The 27,853-nt window shown below is 42.6% G+C and overlaps 1 protein-coding gene and 1 pseudogene across 2 annotated transcripts; one reads left to right on the forward strand and one right to left on the reverse strand.

Annotated features, from left to right (window-relative positions):
* The first annotated feature begins 4,100 nt into the window (after positions 1 to 4,100).
* LOC311102588 (pseudouridylate synthase RPUSD2-like) lies at positions 4,101 to 9,227 on the forward strand (annotated as a pseudogene). The gene is made up of 4 exons: positions 4,101 to 4,568; positions 5,176 to 5,439; positions 6,060 to 6,543; positions 9,177 to 9,227. The product of its transcript is annotated as a pseudouridylate synthase RPUSD2-like (transcript).
* A 333-nt stretch (positions 9,228 to 9,560) lies between these two features.
* Positions 9,561 to 27,447, reverse strand: LOC311102589 (protein dispatched homolog 2-like; the record flags this gene model as incomplete). The annotated part of the gene is made up of 8 exons (XM_084143962.1): positions 9,561 to 13,061; positions 13,451 to 13,548; positions 13,816 to 13,934; positions 14,261 to 14,388; positions 16,713 to 16,836; positions 17,170 to 17,199; positions 18,943 to 19,350; positions 27,356 to 27,447. 8 exons carry the CDS (start codon positions 27,445 to 27,447, stop codon positions 9,561 to 9,563), a joined length of 4,500 nt encoding a protein of 1,499 aa, XP_084000088.1.
* Between the last annotated feature and the right edge of the window lie 406 nt (positions 27,448 to 27,853).

A 27,853-nucleotide genomic window follows, 5' to 3' on the forward strand; every position in this document is an offset into this window, starting at 1 on the left:
GTAACGGCCTACTAACGCACAGTGATGCCATCGACAAGCGCCCACAGTCCTATGGAAGGAAGACCCATATTTTCGCGGCTGCTTCAGTGAGATGCAAATGAGTATTTTGGACACAGTTGTCACAGTATTTTATTTACCGGTAACCAGACAAAAGTGTTTTTAAAGAACTCCCTAGAGAAAACAATACTCTTTCTTTAATTTGACAGAACGTTATTTCAAGAAAAATGTACAGTTCCCGTCAAAAGTTTGGACCTACTCATTCCAGGGTTTTTCTTTATTTTTATTATTTTCTACATTGTAGAAAGATAGTGAAGACATCAAAACTATGAAATAACACATATGGAATTGTGTAGTAACCAAAAAAGTGTTAAACAAATCAAAATATATTTTAGATTCTTCAAATAGCCACCCTTTGCCTTGATGACAGCTTTGCACTCTCTTGGCATTCTCTCAACCAGCTTCACCTGGAATGCTTTTCCAACAGTTTTTAAGGAGTTCCCACATATGCTGAGCACTTGTTGGCTGCTTTTCCTTCACACTGCCGTCCGACTCATCCCAAACCATCTCAATTGGGTTGAGGTCGATTGTGGAGGCCAGGTCATCTGATGCAGCACTCCATCACTCTCCTTCTTGGTCAAATAGCCCTTACACAGCCTGAAGGTGTGTTGGGTCATAGTCCTGTTGAAAAACAAATGATAGTCCCACTAAGCCCAAACCAGATGGGATGGCATATCACTGCAGAATACTGTGGTAGCCATGCTGGTTAAGTGTGCCTTGAATTCGAAATAAATCACAGACAGTGTCACCAGCAAAGCACCCCCACACCATAACACCTCCTCCTCCATGCTTTACACTTGCGGAGATCATCCATTCACCACAAAGACACGGCGGTTGGAACAAAAAATCTCAAATTTGGACTCCAGACCAAAGGACACATTTCCAATTTCTAACGTCCATTGCTTGTCCCAAGCAGGTCTCTTCTCATTATTGGTGTCCTTTAGTTGTGGTTTCTTTGCAGCAATTAGACGATGAAGGCCTGATTCATACAGTCCCCTCTGAACAATTGATGTTGAGATGTGTCTGTGACTTGAACTCTGTGAAGCATTTATTTGGGCTGCAATTTCTTAGGCTGATAACTCTAATGAATTTATCTTCTGCAGCAGAAGTAAATCTGGGTCTTGCATTCCTGTGGCGGTCCTCATGAGAGGTTCCTGAAATTTTCCATATTGACTGACCTATATGTCTTAAAGTAATGATGGACTGTCGTTTCTCTTTGCTTATTTGAGCTGTTCTTGCCATAATATGGACTTGGTCTTTTACCAAATAGGGCTATCTTCTGTATACCCACCCTACATTGTCACAACACAACTGATTGGCCCAAACGCATTAAGAAGGAAATAAATTCCACAAATCAACTTTTAAGAAGGCACACCTGTTAATTTAAATGCATTCCAGGTGACTACCTCATGAAGCTGGTTGAGAGAATGCCAAGAGTGTGCAAAGCTGTCATCAAGGCAAAGGGTGGCTTTTTGAAGAATCTCAAATCTCAAATATATTTTAATTTGTTTTACACTTTTTTGGTTACTACATGATTCCATATGTGTTATTTTATAGTTTTGATGTCTTCACTATTATTCAACAATGTAAAAAATAGTAAAAATAAAGAAAAACCCTTGAATGAGTAGTTGTGTCCAAACTTTCGACTGGTAGTGTATCTGTTCAACAAATCTCCAACAAACGCAAAATAACGCTTGATAATAGGACACTATCACATGCCGGACATTGCCGTGCGCAATTGACAAATGTCACAAATGATAGAGATGTAATTTGGAAAATGAGAAAATAACATGCACTTTACAACTCAGAGTTGTTATCTGGCACACGTTTGCATCAACACAATTTTACAGTATTGTCGTATTCAGTGGAGTCGACAGTGACAGGGGTGTCGGAGGAAAATACCTCAAACACAACAGTCACTTCTACCACGGACAACGAGTTGAAAGAAACTTCTACACGTAAGAGCCAAGAGAACGAAGAACCAGAGAAAAGTAGTTGTTTAAAGAGACGGCGAGGAGGGGGTGGGAAGAAACAACTCCTTCCGGGAGAGCGGCAAATTTCAGTGGGTCTAGGGTGTCCGGTAAGGTGGAGGTGATATGAACCTTAACTAGCCAAGATTAATTCACCTTTCAGCAGGACAATAACCTAAAACATAAGGCCAAATCTACACTGGAGTTGCTTACCAAGAAGACAGTGAATGTTCCTGAGTGGCCGAGTTACAGTTTTGACTTAAATCTACTTTAATATCTATGGCAAGACCTGAAAATGGTTGACTAGCAATGATCACCAACCAATTTGACAGAGCTTGAAGAATTTCGAAAGAATAATGAGCAAATGTTGCACAATCCAGGTGTGGAACACTCTTAGAGAGTTACCCAGAAAGACTCAAAGCTGTTATCGCTGCTAAAGGTGCTTCTACAAAGTATTGACTCAAGGGGTTGAATACTTTTCTAATCAAAATATATTCACGTTTTATTAGTCATTACAATGCATCATTTTTTTTATTGTATTTTTTACAAATGTTAGAATTGTTGTTCCACTTTGACATTACAGTGTATTTTGTGTAGATCGTTGACAAAAAATGACAATGAAATTCACTTTAATCCCACTTTGTAACAACAAAATGTGGAAAAAGTCAATACTGGGAATACTTTCAGAAGGCACTGTTTATGTAACTTTTCAGGGTCAAGAGGACGAAGATAAGGCTTTGAAACGGGCTACTAACGCACAGTGACGCCATCGACAAGCGCCCGCAGTCCTATTTTTTTATTTTTTTATTTCACCTTTATTTAACCAGGTAAGCCAGTTGGCAACAAGTTCTCATTTACAACTGCGACCTGGCCAAGATAAAGCAAAGCAGTGCGATAAAAAACAACAACACAGAGTTACATATGGGGTAAACAAAACATAAAGTCAAAAATACAACAGAAAATATGTATACAGTGTGTGCAAATGTAGCAAGATACTGGGGTGCAAATGAGCAAAGTAAATAACAATATGGGGATGAGGTAGTTGGGTGGGCTAATTTCAGATGGGCTGTGTACAGGTGCAGTGATCAGTAAGCTGCTCTGACAACTGATGCTTGAAGTTAGTGAGGGAGATAAGAGTCTCCAGCTTCAGAGATTTTTGCAGTTTGTTCCAGTCATTGGCAGCAGAGAACTGGAAGGAATGGCGGCCAAAGGAGGTGTTGGCTTTGGGGGTGACCAGTGAGATATATACCTGCTGGAGCGCATACCACGGGTGGGTGTTGCTATGGTGACCAATGAGCTAAGATAAGGCGGGGATTTGCCTAGCAGAGATTTATAGATGGCCTGGAGCCAGTGGGTTTGGCGACGAATATGTAGTGAGGACCAGCCAACAAGAGCGTACAGGTCACAGTGGTGGGTAGTGTATGGGGCTTTGGTGACAAAATGGATGGCAATGTGATAGACTACATCCAATTTGCTGCGTAGAGTGTTGGAGGCTATTTTGTAAATGACATCGCCGAAGTCAAGGATCGGTAGGATTGTCAGTTTAACGAGGGCATGTTTGGCAGCATGAGTGAAGGAGGCTTTGTTGCGAAATAGGAAGCCGATTCTAGATTTAATTTTGGATTGGAGATGCTTAATGTGAGTCTGGAAGGATAGTTTACAGTCTAACCAGACACCTAGGTATTTGTAGTTGTCCACATACTCTAGGTCCTATCGAAGGAAGACCGATATTTACACGGCTGCTTCAGTGAGATGCAAGTGAGTATTTTGAACACAGTTGTCACAGTATTTTATTTACGGGTAACCAGACAAACAGTGTTTTTAAAGAACTCCCTAGAGAATACGATCCTCTTTCTTTAATGTAGTATGTTATTTCAAGAAAAATGTATCTGTTCAACAAATCTCCAACAAACGCTTGATAATAGTACACTATCACATGCCGGACATTGCAGTGCGCAATTGACAAATTATAGAAATGTAATTTGGAAAGTGACTAAAGAACATACACTTTACAACTCAGAGTTGTCTGGCACACGTTTGCATCAACACAATTTGACAGTAGTGTCGCATACAATGGAGTCTACAGTGACGGGGGTGTCGGAGGAAAATACATCAAACACAACAGTCACTTCTACCACGGACAACGAGTTGAAAGAAACTTCTAAACGTAAGAGCCAAGAGGACGAAGAACCAGAGAAAAGTAGTCGTTTAAAGAGACGACGAGGAGGGGGTGGGAAGAAACAACTCCGTCCGGGAGAGCAATACATTCCTCTCCCTCAAAAACGCAACCCCGGAGTGAGCTTTAGCAAAGATACTTTTTATGAAATGACTTACTATTTTGAAGGAGGTCTACGCAAAGTGCACTCATACTACTTTGACTTCAACATTTATTGCAAGGGACGCTGGATTGGGAAAAGTCTTCTTGAGGTTTTCAGCAGTGAATTCTGAGCGAAGCCTTTGGAGTATTACATTAGGGCTTCCAAACTAGGACGCATCCGACTCAACGAGATACCAGTGGATGACCTCACCATAACACTCAGGGTAAGTTCTAGTCTGATAAATCATGCTGTAATACACAATTAATTGGTATATACAGCCTGAAACTAATGCCTGCAAAATCATATAAATGTTCCTTACAAGCCAGAATGTTGAATAAAATTATATTTAGACTTACTGTACCAGTTGTCTGTGTGATTTGTCCTTTAGCTGCTAGAAATTTGAGACAATATCCACCTCAAACTATTGTTTACCCAACTTTTTAGACAGTAGGTATGGTACGGTTCGGCACCAAGGTCAAGTTAGTTGCCATGCCATGACAATGAAAATTGTATATTCTGAATCAGGGGAGGATGGAGAACAATCAACACTTTTCAGTGTTCATTAAAAAAATAGAAACCAAATAAAAAATAAAAAATTCACACACCAAAAATGTGGAATTGTCGAATTTTGCAGGCATTAGTTTCATGCTGTATATACAAATTAATTGTGTATTACAGCCTGATTGAACTTAACCTAGTATGATTCATCTTTGTCTTCTCCCTGTCTATGAATATGTTGGCTTGAGTCAGATACAGCAGTCAAACTTTGATCCTATGTTTTTTGAGTCTGCAGAAAAAATATTGCCTCAGACTGGTCTTTTTCCCCTCAGAACAATGGAAGGAACACAGTGCATTGCCATGAGCCACCTGTAGTCAGACGGCCCCTGGAGATTCTGGAAGATAACGGGGAGGTGTTGGTAGTTGACAAGCCATCCTCGATGCCAGTCCATCCTTGCGGGCGCTTCCATCACAACACGGTCATCTTCATCCTGGGAAAGAACCGGGCATATGTGGCCTTCATACTGTGCACCGGCTGGATCGCCTCACGTCTGGGGTGCTGCTCTTCACCCGCACTTTGGAAGTGTCCCAAAAACGTGTTGGTGTGAGAAAGACAGGTGAGACATCCTCAGTCTACCTTATGTTAGTGCAGTTTGCACCTTTCAATTGAAAAGGGACATTCAGAGTCATAAACTGATAAGACATTTTTTATTCACTTATCCTGGAAATCTGGTTACCAGTTTGGATTGAATAGGGCCTCAAGTATAATCTCTGTCAAACTGGGGTGATGTGTATGCGGCAGTGAAGTCAGGCGCAGGACACAGAGGATCAGGAATGACTACTTTACTTCCAGTAATACGCACAAAAACAAAAGTCTCCAACACTAGAGGAGTAACACGCGGAGTGCGTAAAATAACGAGCTAGCAATGCCAAACATACGACAGGACAAAAGGACAATAACACACAAAGGCAAGCATAAAACAAGGGAACTTATATGTTACATAATCAATACAAAATAAGAAACAGGTGTACAAACTAGACAACACAAGACACACACCGAAACATCGATCGGCAGTAGCTAGTACTCCGGGGACGACGAACGCCGAAGCCTGCCCGAGCAAGGAGGAGGAGCAGCCTCGGCGGCATCCGTGACAATCTCTCTATGACTGAACATAAAATACACTTTGTCAAAGTTTGATATTAGTGACTGATACAGTATGTCATCTTTTACAGCTGGAGAAGGAGTACGTCTGTCGAGTGGAGGGGGTTCCCAGAGGGCGAGATAATCTGTGAGGAGCCTATCCTGGTGTTCTCCTTCAAGGTGGGACTGTACAGGGTGCATCCTAAAAGCAAGGAATGACGCACAGTCTTCCAAAGACTCAGCTGGAACGGCCACTCCAGTGTAGTGCGCTGCCTCCCTTTCACGGCCGCACTCACCAGATCCGCGTCCACCTCCAGGCTACCCCATCCTCAACGACCCCATCTACGGTTCTTCTGCTTGGGGTCCCGACAGGGCGAAGGGTGGCCTGGTGGGCATGAGCGACCACGACCTTCTCAAAGCGATTCTGGAGGAACACCACTTGAAGGCGAATCTTAATCTCCTAGACATCCCAGATGAAGGAATCGGACAGGTGAGCAATGCGCGGTCTGACGTCAATGGCAAAGATGCTCAGACACCTCAGCCAGAGCTGTTGCCACAGGTTTGCAATTCTGTTTCAAGAGACTGTAAACTGAATGATGTAGAACAGAGTGCAAATCAGGTCCACAGCAGTCCAGCCACACCTGGAGCATTACCTAGACCATCTGAAGAAAATGGGGATCAAACAAAGTCCACAGAATCTTCTCACTCAGCTTCTACAAACACGAGAGACCCTCTATGCAGTGAGTGTAAGATTGTGCATCCAGACCCCATTGAGAAGGAGCTCATCATGTACAGTGAGGAAAAAAGTATTTTATCCCCTGCTGATTTTGTACTTTTGCCCACTGACAAATAAATGATCAGTCTATAATTTTAATGGTAGGTTTATTTGAACAGTGAGAGACAGAATAACAACAACAAAATCCAGAAAAACGCATGTCAAAAATGTTATAAATTGATTTGCATTTTAATGAGGGAAATAAGTATTTGACCCCTCTGCAAAACATGACTTAGTACTTGGTGGAAAAACCCTTGTTGGCAATCACAGAGGTCAGACGTTTCTTGTAGTTGGCCACCAGGTTTGCACACATCTCAGGAGGGATTTTGTCCCACTCCTCTTTGCAGATCTTCTCCAAGTCATTAAGGTTTCGAGGCTGACGTTTGGCAACTCGAACCTTCAGCTCCCTCCACAGATTTTCTATGGGATTAAGGTCTGGAGACTGGCTAGGCCACTCCAGGACCTTAATGTGCTTCTTCTTGAGCCACTCCTTTGTTGCCTTGGCCGTGTGTTTTGGGTCATGCTGGAATACCCATCCAAGACCCATTTTCAATGCCCTGGCTGAGGGAAGGAGGTTTTCACCCAAGATTTGACGGTACATGGCCCCGTCCATCGTCCCTTTGACGCAGTGAAGTTGTTCTGTCCCCTTAGCAGAAAAACACCCCCAAAGCATAATATTTCCACCTCCATGTTTGATGGTGGGGATGGTGTTCTTGGGGTGATAGGCAGCATTCCTCCTCCTCCAAACACGGCGAGTTGAGTTGATGCCAAAAGCTCAATTTTGGTCTCATCTGACCACAACACTTTCACCCAGTTCTCCTCTGAATCATTCAGATGTTCATTGGCAAACTTCAGACGGGCATGTATATGTGCTTTCTTGAGCAGGGGGACCTTGGCCATGGTGGAGAGTTTGTAATCTGATTGATTGCTTCTTTGGACAGGTGTCTTTTATACAGGTAACAAGCTGAGATTAGGAGCACTCCCCTTAAGAGTGTGCTCCTAATCTCAGCTCGTTACCTGTATAAAAGGCACCTGGGAGCCATAAATCAACAGAAGTGCAGATAATGTACTATACAAAGAGTCTAGAACGTGACCAATAGGATTCAAAGCTTCACAAAAGTTAACGTTTTGGACTTTGGACACTTGGTTAACCAAGCTCTGTTGTTAAAGGCCCAGTGCAGTGAAAATTCATTTTTTCCTGTTTTATAACATATTGTACAACAGCTGATGAAACTAACACTGTAAGCATGTAAAAATGTAATTAAATTGTAGTATCTTCATGACCTTGAATAAAACAAACCATTCAGTAAAAATACACTTTTTTGCTTTCGACCGTGTGAAAATTAATATGTACTTTATTTACATTTACATCATTTAGCAGACGCTAAATGATGTAAATAGTTATGCACGCTCAAGTTTTCTGTTTTTTTGGTCTTATTTGTTGTTGTTTCACAAAAAAATAATATTTTGCTGATATTTTAATGATCACAGAATCAGTTGTCAAAAGGAAATCCTTTTGGATGAGACAACTTCAAAATAACCCTGCTTGTAGGCACATTTGACAATTTCTTGTTAAGGTCATTGCATCAAACCACAATCAACCCTTCGTAATTAAAACATCAATAAATGATTCTGGGTTGTATTCGATACACCACATTTTGGACCAAAAACACATATCTGAAACCATTTTTGCCAGTAATATAAAGGATATCCCTTTCACACAGAACACATACATTTACATTTTCTTCATGGAAAAAGGATTGTTGCAAAGATTTGGCACATGCTGCACATTGTACACCATTATCCATATACTGCAGATATTCCGTCGAGGCAAACATATATTTCAACTGATGTTCCAGCTGGTTGTGCAATGTTGTAAAGGCTGTTTGATCTGCTGATGCTATTTACATTTTTTAATACCTAGTCAAGCTTAAGTAGAGATTGTATTACTCTACACTGAATCTTAACCACAGCACTGTGCAAACAAATTATCTACAAGTCATGTTTAATATATGAATGAGCCCCATAATGATGGATGAAGCCACAGGCCAGTAAAATCCCCCTTTGTCAAATTCAGGCCTGCCAATAAATGAGCAAGACATTCCTTTTTCATTATCGAAAGGACAATGCTCAAATATAGCTCTGTACCTGCAAGTCTGCAAAAGTGCTGTTCAGGTCCCCTAAATAATTAATACACACAGAATTGTCTTAACAGTTACCAAATTAATGTTACATTTCTTGGCATTGACATTGAACAACAGCAATGAGTGGTACGTTCTGACATTAAAATGGTTAGAAAATGTATATGATATAACACAATCTCTGAACTACTTTTAGTGATGTGAATTACATCACTTTGTACCATGTTAAGATAAAGTGAGGTGTGCCTCTTGTTTGGTGGTGTTTGCCTCTAATAGCATGGCACAAGCATTGCGTTCAAACAAAAGAGCACCTTCTCTCACATCTAAAATGTATTTGGAAATTATTCAATTTGTTCAATTTACATTATTGTCCAATAGTTTATTCAGATTATGGATATAAATCAGGGTGGTTCAGGCCAAGACAAAAATGCCAGTGATTATCCAAGTTCCAGTGTCTGTCTGGCTGTCAATTTTCAACATTTCTAAATCCATTATGAAGAATATTTGTCACAACATAACATTCCGCATGAAGCAGTATCTGCATTAACTAGACCTGTTTATGATAATACTTTATCAAAGGATAGTTTCTGATTGAGCGAATGAAGCTGCCTGACGATGAACTGAAAACTTTTGCATGCTTAGATTATTTTGAAATCCCATTCAGTTTGTATCTTCCCTTGGCCCATCTCGTTTGATCCATACATCAGGCAAATCTGGTTTACTGTTTGGCAACATGACTGGTCCTTCACTCAGGCTTGTATGACCCCTCCCACATCCGGGAGAGACTGTCTCATAGGTGATCTCTCTCAGGGAGAGGCGTAAGGTGTCTCTCTTTCCGTTAAGGTGCCCTGGTTGTGGTTCAAGTTCTCCCTCTGCTTCAATAGATATCTGTTGGTTTGAGGGTCCAGGTTCAGCGTCACTCAGGCAAGTCTCATTGGAATCCTCTAGTGCGTCAAATGAACTCTGAGTTGACAGTAGGCGTTTGTGGGAGTGATGCTCAAATGGACTATTGGGGGCCTCATCCTTTGAGAGGGATGGCTGGTAAATTGTTTCTATTGTTTGACTAATGATGGTTTCCTCAATGCTTGAGGAAGAGGACAGCGATACGTTCCAGTGCTTGATGCCAGCAGACTGTCCTCTGCACATCTTGCACAATAGCTTTTCATTAGCCAGGTCACCCGGAGGAGCAACTACTGGCCCTAGGGTGTTCTCTTTGTATGGGGAAGAGGTCTGCAAAGCCGGGGGTGGGTGACAGCCTTTGTGGTGCCTACCACAGATCTCTTCACTATCTGCCTCAATGTTGCTCCTCTCCACATCTCTCCTGGGACTCAGCCCACCGAACTGGATGTCATCCGAGAGAACTGAGGGTCTGTTGGATAGCTTACTAGTGCACGTGCTGTTCTCAAAGCTTTCACTTAGCTGATAAGCCAATGGCTGAAGCTCATACTGCTCTGACTCCCTCCCGCCTCCTACCTGTCGCTGTCTATGACGCTGTTGGTTCGGGTAAAGGTAATTACCCCTGTCTTTATTGAAATTCCTTTGAACGCTTGATCTCCCAAAAGCCCCGTTGGCTGCAGAGGTCGAGGACCTAGGTTCTGATGCTGAGCAGGATGGGAGACCTTCAGTTCCCTGTTTAGATGAACATGGCACCATTATTTTCCCACCGTTTTTTTGAGGACCGAAAAAGCAGCATAGGGATTGGAAAAAGAAGGTGGCAAATCCACATGCTACACATTTCACCAGAAATAGGAATATTCCCAGCTTTCTGAACAACAAGGCAGTAGTAGGGAGCATGATGATGCCCGCACAGCAAAAGGCCACAGCTCCTATTGCTACAGGACAGCCCATTCTTTTCAGGGAATGCGCAACTCTTCCAATTCTATCAGTGTGTGGAGCTGAATTATATGATATGCAGTAGTTGGCTAAAAAGTCAACAGACAGCCCAGAAGCAGCTGATATGAAGAGTGCCTCCACACCACTGAGCTGCCATTCTAGAAGGACAAGGAGACCGACGGTGACAAAAACACTTCCTCCAACAGCAGCAGTGCCATAAACACTCAGTGGAATATTCCATGTGGTCAGAAGAAGCAAGACAAACACCAGGGCTACAGAGAACCCAGTAACCACAAGGGTCTCTGAGCTTAGACATTGTTGCAAGTCAAAGAGTGTCAACTGGCTCACAAACCATCCTTTCTGAAGTCCCAGTGGTGCCCTAGAAATTTCTCCATTAAACCATGACAAAATATCATTATAGAAAAGGGTGGTGTTACTAAAGTTGTAACTATAGCGGTGCGTTGTCCTAAATACCATTACCAGGGCTGCTATTTGCCCATCTGCCTCAAAATGTAGGCCTTCAACCTCGGACACATAACCCTCTGCATGCCGCTCGGCCACCATCATACTCAGGCATTGTTCAAAAACACTCGGTGGGTAAGGAAAAGAAATAGCATTGCAGCAAAAATGAAAAGCATCCTTACTCTCGGAGCAATGTCGAATAGACACCCAGTCTATGAGTTGCTCGACAATACAGATATTGTCTGTTGAGCCTTCGTTTTCAGACGATGACGATGAGGGTAAATAAAAGCTTTGGTTTTGAACTCTTCCACACAATTCTCTCAACCACACCTGAGCCTCTGGGCTACTCATGTTAAACTCTGGATCCATAACTAAAGATCCATTGCTTTTTGGATCAAAGTGATTGCCATTATCGGTTGGGATGACTCCCCAAACAAGAGTTAATGTAATAAACTGGTCCTCCCCATTCACCAGCCGTTCAAACATGAATTGGTGGCGATATTCAGCATCATATCTTTCAAAGGGATGGCTGGAGCGGAATAACTGAGTTACCCTGTTGTCTAAAGTGGGTAGTCTCATACCAGGGTCTATAACTGAGATATATGTTCCTCCTGCGGCCAACACTGTGAACCAGCAGACCCAAATGTATCTGAACTTGACCACTCCACAAGGGAGGATTTTCAGGAAAAGCACATTGGAGGTGTCGGATAGTCCCCGCTTCAACCCTCGTAGCTTCTGACCAAAGGTGAAGAGGCACCGCTTTCGCGAGCTTGTGTCCCAGAACCCGCCAGGGCTTTTCGTGCAGCAAGGCTTCCAGGCCTGAGCAGTAACAGAGGCTGAGGCAGCCACAGTGTAGCGCTCACACAAAATGAGAGAGCTGGGCAACCACGCAAGGGAGGAGAGAGTACAGATTAAGGACGCAGTTCCCAGGTACACAGCAAAGCATCTCACTGCTGTGATGCTGCTCAGGAACCCCGAGAAAAACGTGGCACTAGAAGTCAGTCCTGATGCCAGTATCAAATATCCAACCTCTTGGAGAACTCGATTGACTCTCTTCTCTAGAGAAGCGGGTGGATTCTGGGATAGTTGTAGGTTCCAGAAATCAATGAAAGTAAAAGCCTGGTTAGAGCAACTGCCAAACAGGACGAGAGCTGAAGCTAAGTTGAGGAAAGGGAAGAATGTCAGCTGGAAAACCACTTTGTAGAAGAAATAGGAAGTCAAGAGCGAACTCACAATTGCGAGTAAAGACAATGCTGATAGGAAAAGTGACCGCAAATAAAGGGCCATGGTGAGGAACAGCGAAACTACAGCCAGAACAGGGTAGATGGCGTCCCTAGCCAGATAATACTTGAATAGCTTTTGCTTGATGCCTAGGTCCATTCCTGTGATAGTAGTGTTCTTGTATGTGAGCTCACGACCTTCAAGGCTGTTCATGTATATCTCCATCAAGTGATCTCCTTTTTCCACCGGTAGAAACAGGAGGCTATATTTCAGTGAGGGGACCTGATATTCTATTGTCTGTGGCCCTAGGAAGTCCTTATCAACCAGGTAATGCAATATCTGGAATACGGCACGAGAGTGTTTGCACCGAGTCGGCACAGATGCACAGTGGCCTTGCTTGCCCCTCTCTGCACAATATGCCACCAGGCTTCCATCGTGGTAGTATGGGGCGCAAAAGCGGAGTAGGTGCAGACTCTCCGTCACCTGCAAAGAGGTCAGGCTGAGACAGGATGAGGCATTGCTGAGAAGTGCCAGGTAGTTTCCCAGTGACCAACTTGGACAGCATCCGCCCCTGATCATGGCACCGTCCACTTCCAAACGGATATGTTGCTTGCAGAGATCTTGGAAGTGGGGTTGTGAACGAATCTGAAACATGGAGAAGAGAAGTTTGTCATTTTAACACATCTATTGACTTCTATGATCATTTATTCTCACTCTACCCATGGCAAAATCGATGTAATTGATGTTCCATCTACCTTTTATTACAAGAGCAAATTGAAAGGTACAGATTATTTTGCTACTTTTCATCACGTAATTTATTGTCACCCACTGGGGATCCATAACAACTTCGTTTTCTTTCAAATAAAGAATAGCACAGATTTAAAAATGTTTCTATCAGTGCCTGCCAAGTTCTGTATCCTAGAATGGTCTTTAATTTGTTTGAGTTGGCTCCCTGATTTCATGGTCTGGTTGGTAATGGTGGAAAATGGCAGATGGTATGCTGATTTAAGATGAGTAAAGACCTAGTCACCTACCCTTTCCTGCTCCATCTCACACATGGAGTAGATCGCCTTCAGGCTCCAAAGACTGGCAGAGTTTCCCGAGCGGAAGACCAGCTGGGCGTAGCGGTCTCCTGTGATACCACAGATGGCAGCAAAAACATGGCACCCCTCATCAAAGACTGTCCTCAGTCTTCACTTACAAAAATGGAGCTAGAGGGACTGCTTATATTCTTACATAACTGAAACACTGGAATGATGAACTAGCGGGTCAATACCTATATATTAAGGTTTTTGATTGATACATTATTGGATTGTTTCCTGCTACATTTGAGAAACATTTATCTAGTAGTAGAGAGACAACACCATCATGTGGGTGTTGATTAGCGTTATTAGCCTACCTGGAGAGTCACAGAGGAACGTGTCCTGGGCAGAGTCCCTGTCCAGCATTCTTCTAGGCCGTTGCCTGGATGACTGTTCCTGGGTCCCACTGGCATCCCCTCCGCTACCGTCTCCATAGCTTCATAAATAAACATGAACACAACACAATTATACATGAGACATCTAGACAATTCATATCAATCACAGGTAATAGCACAATCAGCACCCAAGTAACAATATACATATGGACTCAATTATCCAGCATTTACACCGTAGCTATACTATATCATATACATTTGGGAGCATGTTGGCGGAATGTGTGTTCTGTGCATAGGCTTAGTCCATCTGTGATTGTGCCTCAGAAAGATGCCTAATTGTTGCCTGTGGTTCTACTTTATTGTGGCTGCTATTTTGTACAGAGCTCTCTGTGTGTGGTGGGGAGCTCATCCGGTTTTTGCACAGTACCTCCCAGCTGTCTTGTCTTTGAGCTGTTGCGGTATCAGAGACAGTGTTTTTCCAGGCCCCGTGTTCTGCTGAAGCTTGGCCAAGGCAGACTGTCGCACCCCAATGTATGTTCCTCGAGGCTCAAAACCCTGCATGAAAACATCAAAGTCAATGGAACAACATCTCCTGATGACAGCCAAAGCAGGAAAACAATGCTATTAATTAATAAAAAATATGTAGGCCTAATGCTGATTGTTAGGGCTACAGTAGGTGAATTAGACAGTCTGATTACATGAATTAGAATGATTAGATGCTAATGTACTGTATGTTAAGTGACATACTAGGATGGATGCTTTGAAGATTGACAATGACGTTCAGTGTTGATTGATATAGCATTGTGTTCAATGTTTTTCAAGATGTATTTTTACACTGGTCTCTGCCTTGGTCATTACATATTGATAACCATGAGTGTAACTGTACACATTTAGTATTTCATTTTAGTCATTTAGCAGACGCTCTTATCCAGAGCGACTTACAGTTAGTGAGTGCATGCATTTTCATACTGGCCCCCCGTGGGAAACGAATCCACAACCCTGGCGTTGCAAGCGCCATGCTCTACCAACTGAGCTACAGTGGGGAAAAAAAGTATTTAGTCAGCCACCAATTGTGCAAGTTCTCCCACTTAAAAAGATGAGAGAGGCCTGTAATTTTCATCATAGGTACACGTCAACTATGACAGACAAAATGAGAAAAAAAAATCCAGAAAATCACATTGTAGGATTTTTAATGAATTTATTTGCAAATTATGGTGGAAAATAAGTATTTGGTCAATAACAAAAGTTTCTCAATACTTTGTTATATACACTTTGTTGGCAATGACAAAGGTCAAACGTTTTCTGTAAGTCTTCACAAGGTTTTCACACACTGTTGCTGGTATTTTGGCCCATTCCTCCATGCAGATCTCCTCTAGAGCAGTGATGTTTTGGGGCTGTCGCTGGGCAACACGGACTTTCAACTCCCTCCAAAGATTTTCTATAGGGTTGAGATCTGGAGACTGGCTAGGCCACTCCAGGACCTTGAAATGCTTCTTACGAAGCCACTCCTTCGTTGCCCGGGCGGTGTGTTTGGGATCATTGTCATGCTGAAAGACCCAGCCACGTTTCATCTTCAATGCCCTTGCTGATGGAAGGAGGTTTTCACTCAAAATCTCACGATACATGGCCCCATTCATTCTTTCCTTTACACGGATCAGTCGTCCTGGTCCCTTTGCAGAAAAACAGCCCCAAAGCATGATGTTTCCACTCCCATGCTTCACAGTAGGTATGGTGTTCTTTGGATGCAACTCAGCATTCTTTGTCCTCCAAACACGACGAGTTGAGTTTTTACCAAAAAGTCATCTGACCATATGACATTCTCCCAATCCTCTTCTGGATCATCCAAATGCACTCTAGCAAACTTCAGACGGGCCTGGACATGTACTGGCTTAAGCAGGGGGACACGTCTGGCACTGCATGATTTGAGTCCCTGGCGGCGTAGTGTGTTACTGATGGTAGGCTTTGTTACTTTGGTCCCAGCTCTCTGCAGGTCATTCACTAGGTCCCCCCGTGTGTTTCTGGGATTTTTGCTCACCGTTCTTGTGATCATTTTGACCCCACGGGATGAGATCTTGTATGGAGCCCCAGATCGAGGGAGATTATCAGTGGTCTTGTATGTCTTCCATTTCCTAATAATTGCTCCCACAGTTGATTTCTTCAAACCAAGCTGCTTACCTATTGCAGATTCAGTCTTCCCAGCCTGGTGCAGGTCTACAATTTTGTTTCTGGTGTCCTTTGACAGCTCTTTGGTCTTGGCCATAGTGGAGTTTGGAGTGTGACTGTTTGAGGTTGTGGACAGGTGTCTTTTATACTGATAACAAGTTCAAACAGGTGCCATTAATACAGGTAACGAGTGGAGGACAGAGGAGCCACTTAAAGAAGAAGTTACAGGTCTGTGAGAGCCAGAATTCTTGCTTGTTTGTAGGTGACCAAATACTTATTTTCCACCATAATTTGCAAATAAATTCATTAAAAATCCTACAATGTGATTTTCTGGAAAAATAATTCTCAATTTGTCTGTCATAGTTGACGTGTACCTATGATGAAAATTACAGGCCTCTCTCATCTTTTTAAGTGGGAGAACTTGCACAATTGGTGGCTGACTAAATACTTTTTTTCCCCACTGTACATGGTCATTCAATCAGTTAATGTAACTATTCTTGACTGTTCATTAGACCTGCAATTGCACTGATATGGTTTCACTTGTATTTCTGAGCTGACAAGACATAAAAATGTTTGAGAGATATGCAGTGTCTACTACTTTATCTGCGGCAGCTTTTTAAGAGGCAGAGAGCGAGCTAAAAAAGAGTTTACAGTAGCATTCGGTTTGATAGGAATTTGGCAGAGAAAGCCACAGTGCTGCTGAGGGAGACACTCACCATCAGCGGGTCAGAGAAGTCTGGTAGGGGACCAATTAACAGGCCGGCTAGGGAACATCCAAGGAGGACCACTGCACACCCGACGAGCACCGCCAGAGGATACTCCAGTACCACCTGGGAGTAACTGTCAAGCAAATGTCACCAACTGTCAAGCAAATGCCACAGGAAAAGAGCATCTCTTTACATAGTGAAAGTACTGTATGTATCTAGGAAAATCATGGTTCTAGCATAGTAAAGTAAACCATTGAACATTACATCTCCAAACATTGGTCACCAGTACTCATATTTTGAGTCACACAATATTATCTTGATCTTATGATCATGTTGTATAGCTAAATGAAGGACTAAAGATTGTTGTTGTCCTAATGACTGCCATGCACTGGTGTACAATTGGGTGCAAGGGAAATTGTAGGTCATTTTGCGTTCACACGATGACCTTGTTGTCATGGATACTGACTTTCTAGGGATCCAGTAGAGTCCGTCATCCCTAAAATAGAAAAATAATTCTGCGTCATTGACCTTGTTTTGAGATTATATTTTTGCATGATAATGTTCAGTGCATTCGGAAAGTATTCAGACCCTTTGACTTTTTCCACATTTTGTTACATTACAGCCTTATTTTAAAATTGATTAAATTAAAATGTTCCTCATCAATCTACACACAATACCCCATAATGACAAAGTGAAAACTGGTTTTTTTAAATTTTTGCAAATTTATGAAACATGATAAACAGAAATACCTTATTTACATAACTATTCAGACCCTTTGCTATGAGACTCGAAATTGAGCTCAGGTGCATCCTGTTTCCATTGATCATCCTTGAGATGTTTCTACAACTTGATTGGAATCTACCTGTGGTAAATTCAATTGATTAGACAAGATTTGGAAAGGCACACACCTGTCTATATCAGCAAAAATCAAGCAATGAGGTCGAAGGAATTGTCTGTAGAGCTCCAAGACCGGATTGTGTCGAGGCACAGATCTGGGGAAGGGTACTAAAAAATGTCTGCAGCATTGAAGGTCCCCAAGAACACAGTGGCTTCCATCATTCATAAATGGAAGAAGTTTGGAACCACCAAAAACTCTAGGCCAAACTAAGCAATCGGGGAGAAGGGCCTTGGTCAGGGAGGTGACCAAGAACCCGATGGTCACTCTGACAGAGCTCAAGAGTTCCTCTGTGGAGATGGGAGAACCTTCCAGAAGGACAACCATCTCTGCAGCACTCCACCAATCAGGCCTTTATGGTAGTGGCCAGACGGAAGCCACTCCTCAGTAAAAGGCACATGACAGCCCGCTTGGAGTTTGCCAAAAGGCACCTAAAGGACTGTCAGACCATGAGAAACAAGATTCTCTGGTCTGATGAAACCAAGATTGAACTCTTTGGCCTGAATGCCAAGCATCACGTCTGGAGGAAACCTGGCACCATCCCTACGGTGAAGCATGGTGGTGGCAGCATCTTGCTGTGGGGATGTTTTTCAGCAGCAGGGACTGGGACACTAGTCAGGATCGAGGGAAAGATGAACGGAGCACAGAGAGTTCTTTGATGAAATCCTGCTCCAGAGCGCTCAGGACCTCAGACTGGGGCGAAGTTTCACCTTCCAACAGGACAACGACCCTAAGCACACAGACAGCGTCGTCCAGGGTAGGGGAGGGAATGGCCGGCAGGGGATGTAGCTCAGTTGGTAGAGCATGGCGTTTGCAACGCCAGGGTTGTGGGTTTGATAAAATAATGTATGCGCTAACTGTAAGTCGCTCTGGATAAGAGCGTCTGCTAAATGACTAAAAATGTAAAAATGTAAAAAAAATGGGACAAGTCTCTGAATGTCCTTGAGTGGCCCAGCCAGAGCCCGGACTTGAACTCGATCGAACATCTCTGGAGAGACCTGAAAATAGCTGTGCAGTGACGCTCCCCATCCAACAATTTGGAAACTCCCCAAATACAGGTGTGCCAAGCTTGTAGCGTCATACCCAAGATGACTTGAGGCTGTAATCGCTGCCAAAGGTGCTTCAACATAGTACTGAGTAAAGGGTCTGAATACTTCAGTTTTGCTAAAATGTCTAAAAAACAGTTTTTGCTTTGTCATTATGGGGTATTGTGTGTAGAACGATGAGGGGAAAAGCAATTTAATCCATTTCAGAATAAGGCTGTAATGTAACAAAATGCGAAAAAATTCAATGGGTCTGAATACTTTCCAAATGCACTGAATATATAGTATATAGACTACAGACCTGACTGTGACCACATGATGCTGTTTGGACTTGTGGGGGCCACCGCCATCATGGGACCCGTGCAGCCAGTGGCAGCTGACAGCGTTGTGACAGGAAAAGGAGGGGCTGCAGGTCTTGAGAGCACCCGTTGAGCAGTCAGCGTGAGGAGGACCCACAGTGATTGGGTGCGACTCCAGACAGGCGTTGCCTTTGATTGGCTTGTGATGGCCACAAAAGTGACATCGTCGGGTCTGCGGCGAATCATAGGCTCCACCCTGTAAGACTTGATGGTAGAGCTGGGAGGAGGTGGAGGAGGAGGGCCTGGGGAGGCTGCAGCTGTCAGACTGGTCCCCTTCGGTTTGGATCAGAGTCGCCTGGGCCTCCGGGCACAGGCTGTCGGGAGGACACAGTGACACCTCCGGTATCGCACTGTGAGAGACAGACAGGGGGAAAAGTGTATTTATGTATAACCCCTACAGTGGCAGTGCTTGCCATTGTCAAATGTGCACTGGAATTTTCTGTAATCAATGTTTCAGCTCAGTTGCTTCCCTGGCCGGATCATTTTTACTAAGCCTTGAGTAGGCAAACCAAATTAATTGGGTAAGGAATGACATCTCTAAAGTATTGTTGCGTTGCTTGAAGGCCCAATTAGGCAAAGAGATGCTCCGTCTGCCCTGCCTACCTGTCAACATCCATAAGAGAGTCCCGTGGATGTGGATCTAATGAACAATAACTGATGTTTATGGAAGAAGTGGGTGAAGATATATATTTTTTCTTCCTCGTGTTGTCTTTAGGCCTAATGGTCAGCAGAGTTTCAGCATGTACATTTCCTTAGAGAAAAGTAACAATTATAAATCAATCCCTATTTACTGAACTACATTTACATGTTAGTCTTTTAGCAGACGCTCTCATCCAGAGGGATTTACAGGAGCAATTAAGGTTAAGTGCCTTGCTCAAGGGCACATCGACTGATTTTTCCTCTAGTCTGCTCATCGATTTGAACCAGCAACCTTTCGGTTACTGGCCCAATGCTCTTAACCGCTAAACTAACTGCAGCACTGTAAAAGGCGCTGCGTGGTCAATCCGACGTCTGCATTGGACGTCCAGCATTTACCGTGATACGGCCTCTACAGAAGTCAAGGCATTCACACTTCTTGCCCTTCGCAGAGCAGCGCAGAGCTGTTGTGAAGGAAGTTGTCAAGGAAGTGAGTTTGTGTCTATATAGGACTTCCCACCTACCATCAACCAATTATGTCAATGCAGAGCTATACGGAGCCCTCCGCATTGTTACAAAATTTGAAAGGTGGAAGGCGATGTGGTACGGAGCTCTGTTTGGTCTCTGCATGCCTCTGGAGGCTCCGCGATTGCGTCACACCCTCCATACGGAGTCTCCAACCACATTTTCGGACTAAGCATAAATTGGCTTTAAATAATATTGAATTCCCGGTATTACAATAATCTAGAGTATGACTGAATGAAAGCAGACATTTAGGCACAGTCTAAATCTAATCTGACTCAGGTTAGAGGGTAAAATGACTTGTTATGGGTAGGGTAGTAATCTTTGGGCCGATGGGTCATTGCGTCCAGGATCTGAAACAATTTTTCCAGACCTGGTCGCCTGGATGGACTAAGACACACTTCCTTGACTCCCTCCTCATCACCAAGGCGATGTGGTAAAGTAAACAGGGAGCATTTGATCAGCAGTTGAGTGCTTTATTTGCATTCCCAACCACCGGGGAGAGATGGGTGGGCAGCAAATGAATCATAGCTTGACTGTGTGCCATTGTGCATTTCAAAAAGCTGTATTAATAATAGAAAGTGTCTTCGATGTATTGGTCGCTTAAAAGTGTGGAGGCAATTTCTCAAACCTATGTAGTGGTTCCACTCATATGATCCCATCAAGATGCCGAGATTATAATTTTGGCTGAAGGACAAAATATGTTGCTGTTGGGTGGCTGATGGTGATGGCGATGGCGCTGATGGTGTCACTAGCTTGCTTCTGAACATACTCAGGGAAATGATTTATTTGCTGTCCAATAAAAAATTGCCATGTACCCTTCAACTGCGCTGTGTGACACATCACAAGCTGCACAGTGCACTGACAGCATGATGGGGGCTTTTGTGCTAGCAGAAGGTGCTATAGACAGCACCCTTTAGGACTGTGTTACTGCAGAAGTATTCCTTGCTTCTCATTGACATCTGTTTATAGAGCTAGGACATGCTAGCACAGCTAGGCAATTTGTGGATCCAATTAATTATTGAAAAGAGCAGTTACAAAAATACCTCCAGTTGGGTGTTATCGAGCCCTTGCCTGCAAGCTATGAAATAACAAACGCCTGAGATATTGCCAAATTCTCAAATATAATTGACATGGGAGGTGTTCTATCAAAGGTTGATATAACATTGTATTATGGTCTAAAGAGGGTGTTCATATGCTGATACTTTGCTCTGTCCGCCAGAAACAACCTTGGTTGAGCAGCGCCGTGCTATTTGCTAAACGTTGATATTACATCGTATTTAGGTCTAAAGAGGAAGTTGATATGCTGACACTGCTGCTTTCATGTTTACTCTGTACTGCTACTGGTGGACTGCATATCCGCGGGAAGTAGGGGTTCTGGAGGTGCTGCAGCACCCCCTGATAAATGTAAGTAATCTTGCCAAAATTAGGCTATATATTAAAAATATTTTTTCATAAAATTATATTACTCCTGTCTATTTGGAAAATCATTCAAAATACTACACCAGAGAGCATAATTTATCCACAGAGGATAAAAAGCTTTAACAAAAATATCTGTGGATTAAGTTTTATCATAAGCACTTACAGTAGGGAAGGCCGCAATTTGGGCAGCACATGTGCCAAATACAACTTGTTGTATTGTGGCCATAGACATATAATCCATAGAAGGGTTTTGGAACCTCTTACCCTGGCAATTTGACTATTAAACTCATGGGTACACTAGCAATGGCTGCCAGTGCTGACTTGAATGGGAACTGCCGTCTATGGATTATATTTCTAACGTTGGTTGCGGCTGTCAGTTTGCCTCTCGCAAATTTCTAAATACAATCGCGAGAAAAACGTACAGTTTGGAAAGCAAATGCCTACTGTTGAAAAGAGAACACTAATCTGTCTGTAAAGTCTAATAATGATGCTTAGCATTTTTAACACCACAGTCGACCAAACAAGTCCTGCAGGCTCTAGTTTGATCTAATGTTGACTATTGCCCGGTGATATGGTCAAGTGCTGCAAAGGACCTGCAAAAGCTGCAGCTGGCCCAGAACAGAGCAGCACATTTTGCCCTTCAATGTACACAAATGGCTAATATTAACAGTATGCATGTCAGTCTCTCTTGGCTCAAAGTAAAGGAGAGATGTGTTGAAAATTCCAAAATGTATGTATAAACAATTTACATATAGCTGTGACAGACATACTTACCCCAGCAGACATGCCACCAGGGGTCTCTTCACAATCCCCAGGTCCAGAACAAATTCAATGAAACGTACAGTATTATATAGAGCCATGATTGCATGGAACTCCCTTCCATCACATATAGCGCTAGTGAACAGCAAACCTGGTTTCAAAAAACAAATAAAGCAACACCTCACAGCACAATGCCTCTCCCCCATGTGACTTAATTTTTGTGTGTATAGCCTTTGGAAAGTATTCAGACCCCTTGACTTTTTCCACATTTTGTTACATGACAGCCTTATTCTAAAATTAATCAAATAAAATAAAAATTCTCATCAATCTACACACAATACCCCATAATGACAAAGCGAAAAACAGTTTATTTGAAATTTTTGTAAATGTATAAAAAAATTAAACAGAAGTACCTTATTTACATAAGCATTCAGACCCTTTGCTATGAGACTCGAAATTGAGCTTAGGTGCATCCTGTTTCCATTGATCATCCTTGAGATGTTTCTACAACTTGATTTGAGTCCACCTGTGGTACATTCAATTGTTTTGACATGATTTGGAAAGGCATGCACCTGTCTATATAAGGTCCCACAGTTGACAGTGCATGTCAGAGCAAAAACCAAGCCATGAGGTCGAAGGAATTGTCCGTAAAGCTCGGAGACAGGATTGTGTCAAGGCACAGATCTGGGGAAGGATACCAAAAAAGGTCTGCAGCATTGAAGGTCAGCGAGGTGACCAGGAACCCGATGTTCACTCTGACAGAGCTCAAGAGTTCCTCTGTGGAGATGGGAGAACCTTCCAGAAAGACAACCATCTCTGCAGCACTCCACTAATCAGGCCTTTATGGCAGAGTGGCCAGATGGAAGCCACTCCTCAGTAAAAGGCATGACAGCCCGCTTGGAGTTTGCCAAAAGGCCCCTAAAGGATTCTCAGACCATGTGAAACAAGATTCTCTGGTCTGATGAAACCAAGATTGAACTCTTTGGCCTGAATGCCAAGCCTCACGTCTGGATGAAACCTGGCAGGGAAAGATGAACGGAGCAAAGTACAGAGAGATCCTTGATGAAAACCTGCTCCAGAGAGTTCAGGACCTCAGACTGGGGCGAAGGTTCACCTTCCAACAGGACAACGACCCTAAGCACACAGACAAGACAATGCAGGAGTGGCTTCGGTACAAGTCTCTGAATGTCCTTGAGTGGCCCAGCCAGAGCCCGGACTTGAACCCAATCGAACATCTCTGGAGAAACCTGAAAATAGCTGTGCAGTGACGCTCCCCATCCAACTTGACAGAGCTTGAAAGGATCTGCAGAGAAGAATGGGAGAAACTCCCCAAATACAGGTGTGCCAAGCTTGCAGCATCATAACCAAGAAGTCTCCAGGCTGTAATCGCTACGAAAGGTGCTTCAACAAAGTACTGAGTAAAGGGTTTCAATACTTATGTAAATGTGATATTTCCGGCTTTTAATTTTATAAATTAGCAAAAAATCTAAAAACTTGTTTTCGCTTTGTCATTATGGGGTATTGTGTATAGATTGATGAGGATCTTTTTTTTTTTTACATCTTAAGGATCGGACCCTTTTTTTCAATTTTCACCTAAAATGACATACCCAAATCTAACTGCCTGTAGCTCAGGACCTGAAGCAAGGATATGCATATTCTTGAAACCATTTGAAAGGAAACACTGAAGTTTTTGGAAATGTGAAATTAATGTAGGAGAATATAACACATTAGATCTGGTAAAAGATAATACAAACAAAAAAACGTGTTTTCTATTAATTTTTTTGTTCCATTATCTTTGAAATGCAAGAGAAAGGCCACAATATAATATTGCAGTTTAGGCACAATTTTGGCCACTAGATGGCAGCAGTGTGTGTGTGCAAACTCTCAGATTGATCCAGTGAAGCATTGCAATACTGGACTATTTTGTATCACATCAGCCCAAATGTGCCGAACCACTGGTGTCAGCTAATGGGGATCCTAATAAAATCAAATAACAACATTTCGTAGAATTGCATGAAATGAGTTTATAAAAAGCCAAAACAATTCAGACCCATGTGTGGAAATCCTAGAAACGCCTCTTCTCAACTGTATGCCACTACGCAAATGCGATAATAGATTCATGCAATGCTTTATTGTCACAAACGTTGAGAGACGGGTCAGCGTGAAAAGCGTACATGTTTATTTCACCCAATAAACAACGTAACGTGAAGTCCAAAGGGCTATACAAATACCAGCCTAAACAGGAACAAGATCCCCCAATACTCAGTAGGCAATGGGCTACTTAAGTATGATCCCCAATCAGAGACAACGAGCGACAGCTGTCTCTGATTGGGAATCACACCTGGCCAAACCTAGAAACACAACCTAGCACTGCAACATAGAAATAGACTAACTAGAACATAAACATAGAATATATAACATAGAAACTCACGCCCTGACCAAACCAACTTAAGACAACAGGCCTCTCAAGGCCAGGGCGTGACATTTATTATAAATGTAGAACGTAGCAAACCCCACCGTATACCCTCAAGGTGCGTACAATATGCAGAAACACATTGGTATCAGAAGTGGGATTCTCTGCTTACAATAACAGGGCCACAAATGTGTAACTGCATATCATTACAAGGTGGTGATCTTCTTATGTATGCAGGACGACTGTGCAACTGATCTTTTTTTTCTTTAGCACATTTGAACACTCTTGGTTTTACATCATTTATCCTCGACCACGATCGCCTATTGTTTTGATGCATTTGGTACTATAGTCTAGCCTCTGGAGCGGCACTGGTGGCTCACAGGCTAACTTGTCTCATCCAGAATTGAATATTTATTGTTGTGGTTGGTTTGTGTTGGCTACTGAATAAGCAGGCAGCTGATGCCTCATAGGGAAGTTTGACAAGGGTACCCGAGTGGCAGTGGATGCACATATCTGGGTACTGTTTTCTATTTTCCACCTCCCCTTTACTAACAGTCTCTATGCATGTGCAAACCTTAAAGAATAACTAGTTTAGAAAGGCATTGCATAGAAGTTAGACGGTGTTTATTGTGCAAGAGACTGTACACTGACTACAGCTTTCAACTATTACATCCAGGGGTTGTCACTCCCTCCTACTGTGTCAATAACAAGTGTTTGGCTTACCATTATGAAATAGACAAAACACGTCTTGTGCCTTTTTGGACCAAAATAGGTATTTTTTGCATTATGAAGTGCAAGCTTTCCATATACCAGACCCAAATAGGTGATGCCATCTTTCTTCTCCCCAGTAACCTCTGAAAAGAAAATGCAGAGGGCAGCGTTTTTTGGAGCTCAGACTACTTTAAAATCCATTTAGTGACTTCCCTTTTTGCAACCCCACAAAAATGCACAGTATCTCCAGAAAAAAAACGTTGATGCAGAACATTTACGCCTCGATCACACCGACAGCGTCATTGCATTTTTGGTACACCAGAATGACATTCATTTCCAATGGAACGCTGCGTTTGCCTTGCAGCATTGCGTTGGAGAGGCAGTTGCAGTGCGTTCTGTGTGGTGCATACGTTGGATTTATCGAATTTATGCGTCAAACTGTATGCGTAGATGGCTTGACAGAAATGGTAGCAGAAGGTGAATGTTGAACTTATGTTGCACACATATCCAGATGATGCTGCGTACCATTTTGCGCAATGACGCTGTCGGTGTGATCAAGGCGTTAGGGCCAGTTTCCCAAATACAGATTAAGCCTATTCCTGGACTTCAGGATTATATTTAATCTGTGTTTGGGAAACCAACCTTTAGCATAATTCCCTGGTGATTCCTAAGTGTTTGTAGTTCCCTAATCCACAAGTCATACCAGTTAATCAGTATCAATGTTGAGTGAATTGTATCATATACCATATGTAGCTAACCATATCTACTACATACAGTGGGCACTGTAGTGACAGTGATGTGAATCACATCTATAAAAAAAATAACTGGCATGGTGGAGTTTTGCCCTGTAGATTTGTGGTTTCCCCTGAGCCGAGCCTACAGTAGGCTATTGTGTCAGCAATGTCATATACAGATCTGCATTATTCAGACTTCAGAGAGCATAAAGAGTGGATGGCCGAGGAATACCAAATATCTCTGGATCCTGGGAGATTGTGGATGGAAGTGAATGTGGGAGTGGATTCAGTGGATAAATTGTACACTGAGTATACCAAACATAAAGAACACCATGTTAGCATGTTGACTCTAATGCTTCCCACAGTTGTGTCAAGTTGGCTGAATGTCTTTTGGATGGTGAACCATTCTTGATACACATAGGAAACTGTTGAGCGTGAAAAACCCAGCAGCGTTGCAGTTCTTGACACAAACCGGTGCGCATGGGCATAGCATCTACTACCATACCCCGTTCAAAGGCACTTAAATAATTGTCTTAAAAATCCTTCTTTAACCTGTCTCCTCCACGTCATCTACACTGATCGGAGTGGATTTAACAAGTGACATCAATAGCTTTCACCTGGATTCACCTGGTAAATCTATGTCATGAAAAGAGCAGGTGTTCTTAATGTTTTGTATACTCAGTGTATTTCTTGCAATAGGCTGCTACACTGTACCAAATATTGACTATTACATTACAACCAAGCATACTCTGGGGAGATATTGGTTGCTATAATAGAGCATTTGAGAACACATTTTACAAAAACAAAACAATGGATTTGTCATCCCCCCAAAAATAGAACATTTATGATTCCAGGTTAGTCTGCTCTTGATTTATAATACATGTTAGCAGTGGCTCATTTGTAAGCTGTAATAAATACAAGACTGAGGAATAGGACTATGAGAAATCCATGTCGCTGTAGTGTATCAAGTGCTTACAAACACACAGGTAATTGATATTAATTGATAGACTGATTGATATACACTGACATAGTAATCATAGATGGACAAAGCACCAATACAAATGTATATTCGGGCTAATAATGCGAGGAATAATTTGACAGCCGACTAGACTAACACAGTGCTATTTGCGGTTAACAGAAAACGAAAGGGCTACGTACCTTTGAGATGTCTCCTGTGCAGGTCTTTCAGTGCTTGGCGAATCCATGACTATATCATTCGCGCTCTCATCAGTGATAGAGCAACTATCCATTCTCAGTTACATTTCTCCTTATTAAACCACTGTCCAAAATTACCAACTGTGAAATTGACTATTATTTAGGCTCGTGTTCACTAGGAATAGTTATATCGGTTTTAATTTCTACAACGGCAAAAAAGGATAGATGAACGTTTGAGTAGCCTATCTGCCACAGCCTGGTTTACTATTGGTCGACGCGGTGTGATGACTTGAGGGTGGTGCTGACGGATACAGTATGACACGGATATAATGTATCGATACTGCCTACATTGTCTGTTACAACCTTCTCTCTTCCTCTTTATCTATTATTTTCCTTTGTATAGAAGCTGACATAAAGCCATGCACCTGTATCCTATGTCTGAATAATTTAGTGTGGTTAATAAAGTATTGTCACATAACTAGCCTATATAACAGGCAATAC

The sequence above is a fragment of the Coregonus lavaretus genome (genome assembly GCF_964263955.1).
Source record: "Coregonus lavaretus genome assembly, chromosome: 27".
Taxonomy (NCBI): domain Eukaryota; kingdom Metazoa; phylum Chordata; class Actinopteri; order Salmoniformes; family Salmonidae; genus Coregonus; species Coregonus lavaretus.